Source organism: Caretta caretta, chromosome 5, assembly GCF_965140235.1.
Source record: "Caretta caretta isolate rCarCar2 chromosome 5, rCarCar1.hap1, whole genome shotgun sequence".
In the NCBI taxonomy this organism is placed as follows: domain Eukaryota; kingdom Metazoa; phylum Chordata; order Testudines; family Cheloniidae; genus Caretta; species Caretta caretta.
Genome location: NC_134210.1, coordinates 122,040,478 through 122,058,523, shown reverse-complemented (window position 1 = coordinate 122,058,523; position 18,046 = coordinate 122,040,478). Strand labels below are relative to the sequence as shown.

The following is an 18,046-nucleotide window of genomic DNA, read 5'->3' as shown; positions in this document are numbered from 1 at the left end:
ACAGATAGAACTCATGCAGCTGAAGAAGGAACAAGAAAGGGAGGCAGAATAACACCAAGAGGCTGCCCACAAGAGGGAAATGGAGGCAAGGAAGCATGTGGAGGAGGAGAGGGAAAAAGAGAGGAAGCATGTGGAGGAGGAGAAGGAAAAAGAGAGGAAGCATGTGGAGGAGATGGAGAGGATAAAGGCCCAGCAGAATATACCAACAAACCCTAGCAATCCTTCTCCAGGTACCACTTCCCATCCCAGAAAGTTCCCCACCTACAAGGCAGGTGATGATACTGAGGCCTTCTTAGAGAACTTCGAAAGGGCCTGCCTTGGGTACAACATCTCTACTGACCAATACATGGTAGAGCTGAGGCCGCAGCTCAGTGGACCCTTAGCTGAGGTGGCAGCTGAAATGCCTAAAGAACACATGAACAAGTATGAACTGTTTAAATCCAAGGCGAGAGTCAGAATGGGGATAACACCCGAGCAGTCTCGTCGGAGGTTCAGAGCCCTAAGGTGGAAACCAGACATGTCATTTACCCGACATGCCTACCACATTGTAAAACATTGGGATGCCTGGATATCAGGAGCAAGTGTTGAATCTCCAGTAAATTTGCCCTTCCTAATGCAAATGGAACAATTCTTAGAGGGTGTTCCTGAGGAAATAGAAAGATACATCCTAGATGGGAAGCCCAAAACTGTAATCGAGGCAGGAGAGATTGGAGCCAGATGGGTGGAGGTGGCAGAGAAGAAGAAAACTGGTCGCAGTTGGAGCGGAGACCAGAAGGGACCACCCCAGACCACACCCTATTACCGGGGGCCGCCCAAAGCCCCACCTACCTCCCAAAGAACCCTCCAGACCCCTTATCGTCCCACCACCCCGTTCTCCAGCAACCCTCCTCGCCCCAGTGACCCGTCAGCTGGACGATGTTTTAAGTGTAACGAGCTGGGGCATGTAAAGGCCAACTGCCCCAAGAACCCCAACAGATTACAGTTCATTGCACCGGAATCACACCAGAGGTCCACAGGCCCAGATACCTCCCAGATACCCTTGGAGCGGAGGGAAACTGTGAGTGTGGGCGGGAAGAAGGTCACCGCGTGGAGGGACACCGGAGCACAAGTGTCAGCTATCCATGCTTCCTTAGTGGACCCCAATTTAATCAACCCAGAGATCCAAGTGACGATTCAACCCTTCAAGTCCAACTCTTTCAATTTGCCTACAGCCAAGTTGCCTGTCCAGTACAAGGGCTGGTCAGGAATGTGGACTTTTGCAGTCTATGATGATTATCCCATCCCCATGCTGTTGGGGGAAGACTTGGCCAATCATGTGAAGCAGGCCAAGAGGGTGGGAATGGTCACCCGCAGCCAGGCTAAACAAGCCGTGAGGCCTAGCTCTGTTCCGGAAACTTCTATCAGGACCCAGTTAGAGGTGATGGACCTGGACCCCAGGCCAATGTCTGCAACAGCAGTAGTGGATCCAGTCCCAGAGACCCAGACGGAACCAGTCCTAGAACCGGAACCAGCCGAACAACCAACACCAGACCCATTGCCAGCACTGAATCCAGTACTTGCAACCTGAACACCAGAGGGCCCCACTGAACCTGAACTGGCAGCAGCCGATAACCCTACACAAGAGGCTCAGCCGGAGTCTGAATCCCAACATAGTACACCAGCGGAGAGCGGTTCACAGTCAACAGAAACAGCTCCATCCCCTATATCGCTTCCAGAGGGACCAAGCCTAGGTCCACAATCCCATGAGGAACTGATGTCTCCAGCATCAAGGGAACAGTTCCAGACCGAACAGGAAGCAGATGAAAGCCTCCAGAGAGCTTGGACGGCGGCACGGAGCAACCCACCGCCTCTCAGCTCTTCTAATCGATCCAGGTTTGTTATAGAAAGAGGACTTTTATACAAGGAAACTCTTTCTGGTGGACACCAGGAAGACTGGCATCCTCAGAGACAGTTGGTAGTTCCAACTAAATACCGGGCCAAGCTCTTGAGCTTAGCCCATGATCACCCTAGTGGCCATGCTGGGGTGAACAGGACCAAAGACCGTTTGGGGGGGTCATTCCACTGGGAGGGAATGGGCAAGGATGTTTCTACCTATGTCCAGTCTTGTGAGGTGTGCCAAAGAGTGGGAAAACCCCAAGACCAGGTCAAAGCCCCTCTACAACCCCTCCCCATCATTGAAGTTCCATTTCAGCGAGTAGCTGTGGATATTCTGGGTCCTTTTCCGAAAAAGACACCCAGAGGAAAGCAGTACATACTGACTTTCATGGATTTTGCCACCCGATGGCCGGAAGCAGTAGCTCTAAGCAACACCAGGGCTAAAAGTGTGTGTCAGGCACTAGCAGACATTTTTGCCAGGGTAGGTTGGCCCTCCGACATCCTCACAGATGCAGGGACTAATTTCCTGGCAGGAACTATGAAAAACCTTTGGGAAGCTCATGGGGTAAATCACTTGGTTGCCACTCCTTACCACCATCAAACAAATGGCATGGTGGAGAAGTTTAATGGAACTTTGGGGGCCATGATACGTAAATTTGTAAATGAGCACTCCAATGATTGGGACCTAGTGTTGCAGCAGTTGCTCTTTGCCTACAGAGCTGTACCACATCCCAGTTTAGGGTTTTCCCCATTTGAACTTGTATATGGCCGTGAGGTTAAGGGGCCATTGCAGTTGGTGAAGCAGCAATGGGAGGGATTTACACCGTCTCCAGGAACTAACATTCTGGACTTTGTAACCAACCTAGAAAACACCCTCCGAACCTCTTTAGCCCTTGCTAGAGAAAACTTACAGGATGCTCAAAAAGAGCAAAAAGCCTGGTATGATAAACATGCCAGAGAGCGTTCCTTCAAAGTAGGAGACCAGGTCATGGTCTTAAAGGCGCTCCAGGCCCATAAAATGGAAGCATCGTGGGAAGGGCCATTCATGGTCCAGGAGCGCCTGGGAGCTGTTAATTATCTCATAGCATTCCCCACCTCCAACCGAAAGCCTAAGGTGTACCATATTAATTCTCTAAAGCCCTTTTATTCCAGAGAATTAAAGGTTTGTCAGTTTACAGCCCAGGGAGGAGACGACGCTGAGTGGCCTGAAGGTGTTTACTACGAAGGGAAATGTGGTGGTGGTGTGGAAGAGGTGAACCTCTCCATGACCCTTGGGCGTATGCAGCGACAGCAGATCCAGGAGCTGTGCACTAGCTACGCGCCAACGTTCTCAGCCACCCCAGGACTGACTGAACGGGCATACCACTCCATTGACACAGGTAATGCTCACCCAATTAGGGTCCAACCTTACCGGGTGTCTCCTCAAGCTAAAACTGCTATAGAACGGGAGATCCAGGATATGTTACAGATGGGTGTAATCCGCCCCTCTGAAAGTGCATGGGCATCTCCAGTGGTTCTAGTTCCCAAACCAGATGGGGAAATACGTTTTTGCGTGGACTACCGTAAGCTAAATGCTGTAACTCGCCCAGACAACTATCCAGTGCCACGCACAGATGAACTATTAGAGAAACTGGGACGAGCCCAGTTCATCTCTACCTTGGACTTAACCAAGGGGTACTGGCAGGTACCGCTAGATGAATCTGCCAAGGAAAGGTCAGCCTTCACCACACATCTCGGGTTGTATGAATTTAATGTACTCCCTTTCGGGCTGCGAAATGCACCCGCCACTTTCCAAAGACTTGTAGATGGTCTCCTAGCAGGATTAGGAGAATATGCAGTCGCCTACCTTGACGATGTGGCCATATTTTCGGATTCCTGGGCGGACCACCTGGAACATCTACAAAAAGTCCTTGAGCGCATAAGGGAGGCAGGACTAACTGTTAAGGCTAAGAAGTGTCAAATAGGCCTAAACAGAGTGACTTACCTTGGACACCAGGTGGGTCAAGGAACTATCAGCCCCCTACAGGCCAAAGTGGATGCTATCCAAAAGTGGCCTGTCCCAAAGTCAAAGAAACAGGTTCAATCCTTCTTAGGCTTGGCCGGTTATTACAGACGATTTGTACCGCACTACAGCCAAATCGCTGCCCCACTGACAGACCTAACCAAAAAGAAACAGCCAAATGCTGTTCAGTGGACCGGAAAGTGTCAGAAGGCCTTTAACAAGCTTAAAGCGACACTCATGTCTGACCCTGTACTAAGGGCCCCAGACTTTGACAAACCGTTCCTAGTAACCACAGATGCATCCGAGCGTGGTGTGGGAGCAGTTTTAATGCAGAAAGGACCTGATCAAGAATTCCACCCTGTAGTGTTTCTCAGCAAAAAACTGTCTGAAAGGGAAAGCAACTGGTCAGTCACTGAAAAAGAATGTTATGCCATTGTCTACGCTCTGGAAAAGCTACGCCCATATGTTTGGGGACGGCGTTTCCACCTGCAAACCAACCATGCTGCACTAAAGTGGCTTCACACCGTCAAAGAAACTAACAAAAAACTTCTTCGGTGGAGTTTAGCTCTCCAAGATTTTGATTTCGACATCCAACACATCTCAGGAGCTTCTAACAAAGTGGCTGATGCACTCTCCCGTGAAAGTTTCCCAGAATCAACTGGTTAAAATCGTCCTTGAGATGTGGAAAATATTGTTAGTCTTTATGTACTTGGTAGTATATTTAGAGATGCATGTGTCTTATTAACTCTGTTTTTCCTAGAGCTCCAGGAAGAAATCCCAGCCAGTGTTTCACCCTAGCTGAGATTTGGGGGGCGTGTCATAAAAATAAAGGGAAGGGTAAACCCCTTTGAAATCCCTCCTGGCCAGGGGAAAGCTCCTCTCACCTGTAAAGGGTTAAGAAGCTAAAGGTAACCTCGCTGGCACCTGACCAAAATGACCAATGAGGAGACAAGATACTTTCAAAAGCTGGGAGGAGGGAGAGGAACAAAGGGTCTGTTGTCTGTCTGTAGTCGTCTTGGCCAGGGACAGAACAGGAATGGAGGCTTAGAACTTTTAGTAAGTAATCTAGCTAGGTATGTGTTAGATTATGATTTCTTTAAATGGCTGAGAAAAGAATTGTGCTGAATAGAATAACTATTTCTGTCTGTATATCTTTTTTGTAACTTAAGGTTTTGCCTAGAGGGGTTCTCTATGTTTTTGAATCTAATTACCCTGTAAGATATCTACCATCCTGATTTTACAGGGGGGATTTCTTTATTTCTATTTACTGCTATTTTTTATTAAAAGTCTTCTTGTAAAAAACTGAATGCTTTTTCATTGTTCTCAGATCCAAGGGTTTGGGTCTGTGGTCACCTATGCAAATTGGTGAGGCTTTTTATCCAACATTTCCCAGGAGAGGGGGGGGTGCAAGTGTTGGGAGGATTGTTCATTGTTCTTAAGATCCAAGGGTCTGGGTCTGTAGTCACCTAGGCAAATTGGTGAGGCTTTTTACCAAACCTTGTCCAGGAAGTGGGGTGCAAGGTTTTGGGAAGTATTTTGGGGGGAAAGACGCGTCCAAACAGCTCTTCCCCAGTAACCAGTATTAGTTTGGTGGTGGTAGCGGCCATTCCAAGGATAACGGGTGTAATATTTTGTACCTTGGGGAAGTTTTGACCTAAGCTGGTAAAGATAAGCTTAGGAGGTTTTTCATGCAGGTCCCCACATCTGTACCCTAGAGTTCAGAGTGGGGGAGGAACCTTGACAGGGCTGCTATGATTTGACAAAAGCGCGTTGTCCTGTTGGTGTGGCCATGCCTGTGTATCACCTATGAGTCATCCATTTTGGAATCTGTCAAACATAATCAGCATTTTACCTTGGATTTTCCCTTCCAACAGAGACAGCTTCACTATCTGTGTCACTTCCCGCAATAGGACACCATCAGAATCTTCTTTGATCCCTGAACCAGGCTTTCCTTCCCTCACAGTTTCCTCCTGTGTACCCACTTTTGATGGCCTCACATGCTCCCTGGTAGCCAGGCAAAGTCTTTGGTCCTAGCTGTAAGCCTACACCCTCTTAAACTGCAGGTAGGTGTTCTCTCCCCCGGCCTCCTCGCTGCACCCTAACAGCCCAGCTACTCTCACCATTCTCACCTGCGGGTTTGCCTGATTGCTGGAATCCTTAAATATCTGCTATGTCTATTCCTGGTCACAGGGTGAGTTACATTTTAAAGACTGAGTAAAATATCACTAATTGTATGTTTGCCTCTATCATTATAGCAAAGGGCTGGTGTGTAAATGTGGTCTATTTTCATGACAATTTCGCAAGGCTGTTGTCAGCGGTTTCTAACCCACAACGAAGGGGTTAGTTTTCCATATTCCTATTCAGATGCTTCTGTGAGCCTCTTGCTGCACACCTAATTTTTAGTCCCAGCTGTGTATAAATAATTCATTCTCATCAGTACGGAATCTAATTAGAAAAGGTGTCGCTCAGACCTGAGGGCACTGATTCGACACCCCCAGCTTTCTGGGAGTCCGACCCCCTTAGAATAATAATAGTGAGAGATTAAAAGAATCTGATTGGTCCAAGTTCTCATAAAGGGCTAATGTGAAACATTAAATCCAGACAGTTGATAATCTGATAACTCCTTTAGTGGCCTGGAAAATCACAGGTGGAATCTGCTTTTATAGGAGCCATTGTTTCTTAGATCAAAGAGATAGGATCCAGCTATAACAAAAAACAAAACAGTCTTATCTTTTTGTTCAGCAGGCTACTTTAGCTTTTTATGTTTGAAACCAAGTTAATAATTACAGAATTTCTGATTGCAGATATCAATTCTTAATTCAGAAATCTCTTTCAGGTGGGGGGAGGCCAGGCATGGTAGGCCATGCAGTTCCAGCCCACCTAATCCAGTCCATTCTGACGCCATTACTTTTTGTATAATTAATATATCTTTCCATTGTGAACATGATCACAATTGCATCTCCTACTCCTGTTTTTGGTCACTTTGCTCCAACCTATGAATTACTTTGCCCCTGTTGTATCCTGGTAACGTTTTTAGACTGAAGGAAGTAGTAAATCATTAGCTCTCCCTCTGTTCCTTCCTACATGACTGCCTATAACTTTGCAATTTGTCTGTGAGCTATCTGCACATTTAGTTTGTGGAGGGAGAAGTTAAGCTGAATTGTGGAAGTCCCCTTGCAGCTTCATAGTTAGGGTTCTGTTGAAACTTTATAAGCAATAATTAATTAAACATGAAAATGCTCATAAACACTTCCCATAATATACTATAAAAAGTTATGGAGAATATATAGGCTGTATCCTTGTCAAATAAATACTGTCCATAAACACCTCCCACTCCATAAAAGAGGAGAGAACTATGGAGAAGAAAGTGTCTAGGTTCTATGGTAATAGGTGCATTAGAAAAGCTTGGATAGATGCTGTCACTGAAACACTGTTTGCTGTAATTCTGATTATCTTCCCTGAACGTGTGTTCTACAAGGTAGTAGCAGATAGCATCTGTTGTGTATCATTTGCATATGTTGCTGCAATGAAAAAAGCAAAAGAGAAGAAAAGGAGAAGAAAGTATTTGTTTTTCCTCTCTGTCCTAAATCCTGTGAATGTGTGGAAGTGGCTGAGGGAAAGCTGTCTTTATGCGTGAATTGAGTGTATGGATGTTCTTTTAGCTATTTTTTAGAAGGGAATGTAATGGAAGTGGAGTTTGTTTTGTGCAGGTGTTTCTGACTGCAATGGGCTACAGAATCTTTTACCGCTAAGCCACAGATTCTGATCTGGCTCAGGTCAGTCATGGCCCTAAGTCGCTACCATCTGAGGGCTGGTTGGTGACACATATGAAAGGAGCTGGTGGTCTTAGGTATGTTCCTGGTAGACTGTTCTCTGCATCACAAAACCATCAGTCACTACGAATGGCACCAGTTGGCAGTGTCATTGATGGTCTTAGCAGGCAGAGAACTCAAGGATTGCATTGATCAGGGAAACTGAACTACCCTCAGCTATAAAAGTGGTCCCCTTAGAGCAGTGGTTCTCAAACTTCATTGCACCATGACCCCCTTCTGACAACAAAAATTACTACACAACTCCAGGAGGGGGGACTGAAGACTGAGCCCCCCTGAGCCCTGCCACCCCAGGCTGTGGGGCCAGAGCCATGGGTGGTACGGTTTGGGCATGGGCTTCAGACTTGCTGGGGCCCAGAGCTAACACCAGCCCTGGTGGGGTTGCAACCCACTTTGGGGTCCCGACGCACCGTTTGAGAACCCCTGTCTTGGAGCATGGCAGCTGAGGTGGTTACATTGGCACTATACTTGCCCTGTAGGTGCGGGCAGTGTTTGAGTTGAAAGTAGGCAAGTGGAGAGAAAGCTGATGTGCCCAGGGTGGACGTTTATCTGTCTGAAGACTCAGCCTTTCCACTGCGTTCAGGGGTGCTGGAACAGTTCGTATAGTGGGGGTGCTGAGAGCCATTGAACCAAACTGTAAACCCTGTGTATGATGGAAACCACTTCAAGCCAGAGGATGCGGCCATGGGTGGCAGGTATAATAGGCCAGAGGAGGCTCAGCGGGGTTTGGGTCCAGTTGTGGGGTTTGGCGGCGAAGTTTTTGCTTTATTATGCCCCATGCAAGTTCCGGGGTGGCTGAGTAGCACATGCCGCCTCCTCAGCCACCCCAGAACCTGCCTGGGGCATATCAAAACGTCTTCTACAGATGCTTTTCCCCTGGGCAGTGGGTGGGTTGGGTCCAGGGAGGGGAGGCATGGCATGGCTGCAGCCAGCCCCCGGCTTCTCCGAGCAGGGGCGGCTCGGGCTTCGGCTGGTCCAGCCTGGGGCTCCTCTGGGCGGCGGGGGCAGGAGGCTTGGGGTCTGGCCGTGGGAGGGGAGGCAGGGGGTCTCATGGCTCCAGCCATGAGGAGGGCATGGGTGAAAGGGGCGGAGCTGGAAGCTCCACCCACCACCCATGGGTGTGGCAGCACTCCTAGTTCCAGCACCTATGCCTGGGTTGACCATATTCGGTATGAAAGTTCCTCCCTGTGCGCTGGTTTAAAGTGAGCTCTCTGCTTTCTGCCAGAGAATTTAATAAGTGCTGGAAAATGAATAGATAAGATCCTAGCCTTAGAGTCATTTCCTTCTTTGTTTCTCTTGTTCTCATCCCATTTCTTTTCTTCCAGCTCCCAATTTCATCTTTAGGTCATTTTTCTCTTTCCTTTTGTTTTTCTCCCTCTTATCTCTTCCAACCAGCTCCCTTCCCTGACTTTTACCAGCCTTTGTGACACTTCCCCTCTTTTCCCTCTTCCTGCATTCTCTCATGACCGCTGACTCCTCCAGCACTTCCCTCCATGCCCTTGCCCTTGCCCTGGTCCCCATCCCTTTACCTCCTGTTTTCCGAAATCTTCCACTTGAGGTGGATGTTGGGCTGGATGCAGTAGATATTAAGAGGTTTACAGTACCAGCTTTGCTTTTGAACTTGAATTTTATGGAACAACAGTGTCATCCAGTGGCCTTCTACATTAAGGACAAGTTCAAGTTCCTTTTCTTAAACTAAAGGAAATAATTCCTTTCAACTTCTCCTATTTCATATGGGAGTCTTGAGTTGAAGTGGATATTAAGCATGTTCAGTCCTTACTTACATGCTACAGCCTGCTATGTTTATTAATCACAGTACATACCTAGTGTACATTAGACAAGAGAGTAGATGCCTTCGTATCGCATGGTACTGGATAGTATATTTCTTACACTGATTAAACATCAGTTCTTGTATAGTTGCACAGAAACAAGATGGCCATTAAGAGAGCACCTGCAGTATACAAGAGAAAGAGATGAAAAATACTGTCTTTTGAAAGCATATACAATTTGGTTATTTATTGCTGAATTAGAATAGGGGTTGGATTTTCTATGGCTTGTTATGATCTTTTGGATAAAATTATACTTGAATACAGCTGCATAAAAAGGTTTCCTGCCTAATGTTTGGTTAGTTTTTCAGAGAATTTCAGTCACCTTATCTAAAAAAGACATCACAAATAGAAAACGCTCAATAAAGGGAAATGACCGTGGCTAATGGGTTGGGTGTTTTCAGAGCAGACAAAAGCAGTAACTTCTATACAAGGAGAGATTTTAAAAGAAGGGATTATTTAATCTGAAAAGAAGAAATGGATGAGGAGATTTAGTAGAGGAATATAAAAATAACAAATTGGTATAATAAAGGTTATTCAGACACTTGTGTTTAAGTTCTTGCATAAGAGAGAAACAAGGGGATGTACAAAATTATAAAAGAATGTATTGAGGGGACTGCACGGCTCAGGGAACTACTTCGTCAAAACAAAAACCAGGTATGGACTTAGGATCTCAGTACCCGTCTATCTGAACCTCTAAATCTGGGGCTAGGAGTTGGGCAATGGACGTTCAGATAAGTGGGTCCAATTCTGGACCATCTGTAGTAATGGGATGCAGAACCTTTCAGCTCTAAATCACTGGTTTGAGCCTGGCTGAGGTTGGTAGTGACCAAGATTTGCTGCTTGGATTGATATCCTCCTTGCAATGCATGGAATGACAAATTTGTCTCCAATTTAGCAAAGAGGCCAAAGCTTGAATAGGCATGGAGACTAAATTGCTGTTCCATCTTAGCCCTGGTCTACACTACGGGGTTAGGTCAAATTTAGCCACATTAGGTAGATTTAAAAATGACTGCGTCCACGCAACCAACCCCATTCTGTCGACTTAAAGGGCTCTTAAAATTGACTTCTGTACTCCTGCCCGACGAGCGGAATAGCACTAAAATTGACCTTCCTGGGTCGAATTTGGGGTAGTGCGGACGCAAATCGACGGTATTGGCCTCCGGAAGCTATCCCAGAGTGCTCCATTGTGACTGCTCTGGACAGCACTTTGAACTCCGATGCACTAGCCAGGTACACAGGAAAAGCCCCGGGAACTTTCATATTTAATTTTCCTGTTTGGTCAGCGTGGCAAACTCAGCAGGACAGGTGGACCATGCAGTCCCCCCAGAATCGTAGCGCGTAGAATGTTTCTGCGCTCCCCCTATCATCTCCGTCCCTGAGGTTATCGCAGATTAGAAGGCGAAAAAAACGCACTCGCGATGACGTGTTTTCTGAGCTCATGCAGTCCTCTCGCGCTGATATGGCACAGCTTAATGCATGGAGGCATTCAGTGGCAGAGGCCAGGAAATAATTAAGTGAGCACGAAGAGCAGAGGCAGGACGTGATGCTGAGGCTAATGGGTAGCAAACGGACATGATGAAGTGTCTGTTGGGGGAGCAAATGGACATGATGAAGGGTCTGTTGGAGCTGCAGGAAAGCCAACAAGAGCACAGACCCCTGTATAACTGCCAACCCTCCTCCTCATGTTCCATAGCCTCCTCACCCAGACGCCCAAGAACGCGGCGGGGGGGAGGCTCCGGGCACCCAGCCACTCCACTCCAGAGGATGGCCCCAAGCAACAGAAGGCTGTCACTCGAACAGTTCGATTTTTAGTGTGGCTACAATAAGCAATGTGGCCTTGTCCTTCCCTCCTCCCCCACCCCACCGGGGCTACCTTGTCAGTTATCTCATTTTTTTTAATTAATAAAGAAAGAATGCATGGGTTCAAAACAATAGTTACTTTATTTCGAAGGGGGGAGGGTGGTTGACTTACAGAGAATTAAAATCAACAAAGGGGGCGGGTTTGCATCAAAGAGAAATACAAACAACTGTCACACCGAAGCCTGGCCAGTCATGAAACTGGTTTTCAAAGTCTCTCTGATGCGCAGCGCACCTTGCTGTGCTCTTCTAATTGCCCTGGTGTCTGGCTGCTCAAAATCGGATGCCAGGCAATTTGCCTCAACCTCCCACCCCACCATAAACGTTTTCCCCCTTACTCTCACAGATATTATGGAGCACACAGCAAGCAGCAATAACAGTGGGAATGTTGGTTGCACTGAGGTCTGACTAACAGCGCCAGCGTGCTTTTAAATGTCCAAATGCACATTCTACCACCATTCTGCACTTGCTCAGCCTATAGTTGTACTGCTCCTTACTAAAGTCCAGGCTTCATGAGCCGTGGGAGCAAGGGGTAGGCGCGATCGTGCGGTGCTGCTGGCTGGGAGAGCAGCCTGAGGCAGAAGCCTCCAGCTCACAGGAGAGCAGAGTTGCAGCAGAAGCAGTGGAGCCGTATACCATGCCCTGGAAGTTGCTAGGAGCTGGGCAGAGAAGATGGCCAAGCTACATGTCCGACGAGGATGGCTACCAGTCCTATTGCACTGTCTGCTGCAACAGCAGTGGTGACAGTGAGCTGAGCGGGCTCCATGCTTGCCATGGTATGGCGTCTGCATGGGTAACCCAGGAAAAAAGGCACGAAATGATTGTTTGCCGTTGCTTTCATGGAGGGAGGGGTGACTGATGACATGTACCCATAACCACCCGTGACAAGGTTTTTTCCCCATCAGGCATTGGGAGCTTAACTCAGAATTCCAATGGGCAGCGGAGACTGCGGGAACTGTGGGATAGCTACCCACAGTGCACCGCTCCGTAAGTCGATGCTAGCCACAGTAGTGAGGATGCATGCCACCGACTTAATGCTCTTTGTGTGGACATACGCAATCAACTGTATAAAATCAAATTCTAAAAATCGACTTCTATAAAATTGACCTAATTTTGTAGTGTAGACATACCCTTAGTTATAGAGTTATTGGGGGGAAGAGTATACTGGTGGGGAAACTTGCATTACTGCTGCTCATGCTGTCCTATGCTCAGGCCAGTCTGTGGCTTAAAGAGAGGACTACTATTTCCTGGGCTGTCATCCCAGCATCTTTAAAATACAGGGAATTTCATTTTTTTAAATAGAATAATTAATTATTCTTTGTGAAATGGCAGCAAACAATTAAAAGGAAACACTTTACTACACGGTGAATAACTAACCTGTGGAACTCAATGCTGGATGATCTAAGCGAAGTGTGGCTCAATGATAACATAACATAAGAATGACCATACTGGATCAGACCAGTGGTGTGTCTAGCTCAGTATCCTGTCTTCCGACAAAAAGAAAAGGAGGACTTGTGGCACCTTAGAGACTAACAGATTTATTTGTTAGTCTCTAAGGTGCCACAAGTCCTCCTTTTCTTTTTGTGGATACAGACTAACACGGCTGCTACTCTGAAACCTGTCTTCCGACAGTGGCTGATTCCAGATGTTTCAGAGGGAATGAACAAAACAGGGCAATTTGAGTGATCCAGTCCCCGTAACCCAGTCCCAGCATCTGGCAGTCAGAGGCTTAGGGACATTCAGTGCATGGGGTTGTTTTCCTGACTATCTTGACTAATAGCCATTGATGGACCTAGCCTCCATGAACTTTTTTTTTTTTTAAACCCAGTTCTAGTTTTGGCCTTCACAGCATCCCCATGCAAAGATCTAATCTGAATTTAAGGGAGGAAAAAGGTCCCATCCTAAACTCTCAGTTTCAGGGCTATGCATCACTTGCATTAATGGTTCTTTTTATACCTTGGTTCTCTATGTAGATTATTATAGACTGATTTCACTTATCTTTTTCTAACCTGCCTTTTTTCCCTGTGATGATGAGATTTTCTTTACCCAAATGCTTGTATTTCTGAGCTAGTTTCCCATGTCCTCAGTACACACCACTGGTAATTAATGTGGTGAGGTTCCAAATGTAGTGTATATTAACTTTGGTTATTTGTTATTTCTGTATCTTTTCAGTTTATCTAGCATGACTTTCATTTTCCCTCTTCCCCCTACAGTGAAGGCAGCCATTGGGAATGTGTCTATATTTAATCAAACCTGTGTGAAGTGGAGAAGGAGCACTAGAGAAACCAACTTGAAGATGGTGTATTTGGTAAGCAAGACAGGATGATCGGGGTTTCTCCATTACAGGACTATCCCTTGGTACATTGGCAGTTTGGCTGAAAATGGTATTTTCCACACTGCATTCTGTTGACTTCCTCCCACGTAGTCCCCAGTTTGCGCTATTTCCTCCTTCCAAAAAGTGTCCTTTTTGTGCTCATTTGAGTGCAGTGATGAAAGGAGATCAGATGGGCGGAAACTCCACAGGCAGAGAACGAGTGGCTCCAGTGTTAGAGGGCCCCTTGAAAGTGTGGCCTTCAAAGTCCGTAATTATTTGATGGGAGTTCTGGCAGTAATTATTTGGTGAAGTTACTGAAACGTTTGCAGCAGGAGGACTCCTGTGAAGCAGAAGCCAATGAATTAATATGGCAACAAACATACTGTAATGGACCCCAACATAGGGAGTCATTTTGAGTGCTGCGACACCCAGTCCCTGAGGTGTTTGGTAGTGTTCTGGGTATACCACACACTCAGTGCAAGAGCCATAGGTGCGCCAAGTGCTTCAGGTATTAGGCTTTGGTGGGTTTCAGTAAACACTTGCAGACTTTATTTTTTGCCTTATATGTGCTTTTTATTATTATTATTATTTTTTTTTTTTGCCATAGATAAACAGTGCAGTTACTCCTGGCTTTAAGATACATTTGTCATTTTTTATTTGTAACACACAACAGGTCCCAGTGAAGCCCCTAAGGGCAGTGCAGTACAGGAGCATCAAGTTGGTGCTCCTCAAGCCTAGTTCAGGAAATCTCCCCCCAGGTCGCCCCTCTGCCAGAGATAATCATGCACTAGCCTGCAGATCCCCCCCAGCCAGAGTTCAGTCCTTTTATCCAGCTCCTGTAATCTTGCTCAGGTCCATCCCCACAGCCCACTCCTGGTTATCCACCATCCACTGCTACCACTGGTGGCCCCCTTACCAGTGATAGGCTGCTTCTGAGATCAGCTGTCAACCCGCCAGTCCCTAAACTGCTTGGCCTTCTCTCCACGGTCAGCTCCAGGCTGTTGCCTCTAGCTCTTGCTCCCAGATGGACTCCGGCTCGCTTTCTCCAGAGTCCTGCTGGCTGAATGTTGCCTTGCGTGTCCACACAGTGTCTGGTAACAGGCCAGCAGGTTCATGTCAGTGTGAAAATGATAGAGAATAGAGCAACAACTTAATGAAAATAGCAGAGAATCTGTTAACAGGGTTGCACAATGGTTAATGCAACAGAATATAAGGAACAAATGGATTAACATAATAAAAAAGCAATCAATACGCCAAGACGAATATAGTTGCAAATACAGAATCGAATCCATGAGTAGAGTAGGGGCTTGTTGGTGGAGTAGAGATTTGCATTGCGTAGGTTAAGGTGATAGGATGGCGAGAGATGATAAAATGAGAGAATATGCTGGTGGTTGCATGGTGTTACAGAAAACACACATGCTGACCGCAATACTCTCATTCATAAAATACACAGCAAGTGCTATAGAACTGAAATTTTGGCTTTCTTTTCCTTCAAAAGTTTCACATACAAGGGCGAAGACGGCATCAGGAGGCATTTTTTCATGAAGCAGTTTTTAACTTCACGGCAGAGGAAGAGACTCCAGAGCTGTGTCTAGACCTACAGGCAGGCATGAACTACACTGTGAACATCACTGTAGTGTCTCCTGAGCCCTCAAGACCAGTCACTGTAACAATCAAGACAGTTGGTTAGTGGCATGTTGTTTGATATACCTAGCTGTTAGCGTTAAGGGAAGGCAGCTCAAAGTAAATATGCTCATGTGGCTGATTCATTCTGGCTGTAGTCAAGTGGGTGAGGGATTGCCAATGTGGGGAGTAACACATTTACTGGATTCAAAGCTCTAGAGGAATCTAGATGACATGGTTGCTGGAGAGAAGGACCATAAAGTATGGTCAGGCCAAGTAGGCCTTGAAAGGAAGGACCATGAGATATGGTCAGGCCAGTTAGTTGCTGGAGGGAAGCTGTGTGGGAGGGACCAAGAGGTATATGGTCAGAACTTCAGTTTTCCACTGTTGGGCATCATCCGAGGTGTACAGAAATACATTGTCTGTGTTGTGTTTTATTGCTTAAATGAAACTTGCCGTGTTTTTGTATTGGTAACTGTACATTGAATGCAAATACGAATGCAGAAGATGATACTACTGGAAAATATTTTCTGGTATAAACATATATTTTTAAAAAGATTTTAAAAAACAAGATAAAATGCAATTCATTTAAGGGAAAAAAAATAACTTAGAATAGCAAGGTGTAGTTTGGGTGCAGCATTGTTCTCTCTGTGTGTGCTTGGCTCTCCTATTCTTAATAGTGAGACATAAGTGCATAAAACCAGAGCAGAATATCAGAGTTGAAATCCACCATACAGGTCTGAGGGGAACATTTAGAGACTATAGAGGCAACGTGACCCACTGGAGAGAGCACAGGTCTGGGACCCAGCCCTGCCATTGACCTGCTGTGTGACCTTGTTACTTTGCTGCTTAGAGCCTCACTTTCCCCTCCGGCCCTTCATCTGTCTTGTCTGTTTGGATTGTCATCTCTTCAGTGCAGGAGCGCCCTCGTATAGTGTGTTAGTTAGTACCATGCATAGCACAGAGGAGCTTCTAACTGCTACTGCAAATAATCAATTATAAACAACAAGAACATCAGTTTAGCTTTTAAATGCAATAAGGAGGAATTGTACCTCAGTGTAGGGGCAATGTTTTTTGAGAGCCTATGACTTTTTCTTTTCTTCTGTTCTGTAGAAGAGGAAGGATTCGGCAATGTTTCAGTATTTAATGATACCTGTTTGAAATGGAGGAGACGTTCTGGAAGAATTGGGGTGAAGGAAACCTACCTCGTGAGTGAGACATGTAATTTTTATTGATAGCTGGAAAGAAAAATAAGGTTTGGGCTGAAAGATTTTAGTGGAAGTTTTAATAATCCTAAAAAAAAAAAAAAAAATTGCTGTGAAAAAAGTTAGTAATTTGACCTGATTTTTAAACAGCTGTGTGAAGCTCTGAGTTTTTCTGAAGATCTTATTGAAAGTTTGTTTGGTTTATTTCTGTGATAGTTTCACATACAGGAACAACAGGGATACTTGTTGAAGTCCTCCCATGAAATGATGATTAACTTCACCACAGAGGAAGAGAACCCAGAGGTGTGCCTGCCTCTGCACCTGGGTGTAAACTACACTCTGACTATCACTGAGGCATCTACCAAGCTTGTGTTACAAATCCCCATAATGCTCCCAGCAACTGGTAAGTGCTGTTCTCCTGAACATTGTCTCATTGTTTCCTTGTACTCTTCCGTCTGTCTGGTATGCATCAGGTGTTTCTTGTCTCTTACTTGAATTGTAAACTCTTCGGGGGCAGAGACTGACTTTTGTTCTGTGTTTGTACAGCACCGATCACAATGGAGTCCTGGTCCTGGGGTTCCTAGGTGCCATAATCATACAAATAAATTATAATAATAAGAGTAGTAGGTTAAGTTTCTAGAGCAGTGACTGTGTATAATAACAGGCTTACTTGGTTTGAATTCTGACTGTTCCAATGAGAGACATTTGAGGTTTGAAGAAGACATGTAGAGGAGCAAATCTACGAGGCAATCAGTCTTAAATATTCGCATTAAGGGAGTAAGTTCCTCTCTTATTGCTCCTTCTCAAAACCCATCAGAGTTACTGGAAGATGTGCAGGGGCATTAAGAGGATATCTAATTGTCTTGTCTAAATCAGGGATAAATACCGTACGGTCTGTATTCTGGCAAAATGCCCATTGACAGCCGTGAGAGATTTGCTTGACAAAGTACTGGAAGATTTGTTCTTTTTGATTTGCATTTTCTTTGGGGTATAAAACATCTTTTTACATGATATGCAAAATATCCTGTGAATTTACAATGCTGTAGAAGTGTGACTGTTAATAACAACGCGTCACTAAGTATATAGCCTTGTGGGAAGAAAGATAAAAAGGATGCTTTAAAAAACAATCAAGAATGAAAGAATGAATGAACCCAGACCGCAAGCACTGTTTCAAGTCTAGACATCATCCTGTGAACCTTCCTAAAGTGATTTCTTAAAAGTTGTTTTCTTTAAAGTTTCATAGGCCTCTTTTTTCCCTTTTTGCAGATGTTCGTTGGGAATGCACCATTTCCTAATCCAGTTTCCCTTTTTTATTGCCATATAATTTGTGTTAACTGATGCAGTCCTCATATTGTAGAGCTGCTTCATACACCAATTTAAAGATCCATAAACCAGTCAGTCTTGTGAGATCCAAAAATAGTCACTCTGCAGCTTGAGCTCAGAGAGCATCTCTCTGGTGGGTGTCAGTAGTTATAGATCAGACACATTTGTTCTTGCTTTCCAGCTTCTAG

General features: G+C 45.6%; 1 protein-coding gene across 6 annotated transcripts in view; it reads left to right on the top strand.

Moving 5' to 3' along the window:
• SUSD1 (sushi domain containing 1) overlaps positions 1-18,046 on the top strand; it is a 110,101-nt gene that overhangs the window by 35,801 nt on the left and 56,254 nt on the right. For all 6 annotated transcript variants that reach the window (XM_075128849.1, XM_075128847.1, XM_048851118.2 and 3 more), the window contains 4 exons: positions 13,607-13,701; positions 15,206-15,392; positions 16,444-16,538; positions 16,752-16,938. In XM_075128849.1, coding sequence (XP_074984950.1) covers positions 13,607-13,701; positions 15,206-15,392; positions 16,444-16,538; positions 16,752-16,938 — 564 coding nt within the window. The remainder of the gene's footprint in view (positions 1-13,606; positions 13,702-15,205; positions 15,393-16,443; positions 16,539-16,751; positions 16,939-18,046) is intronic.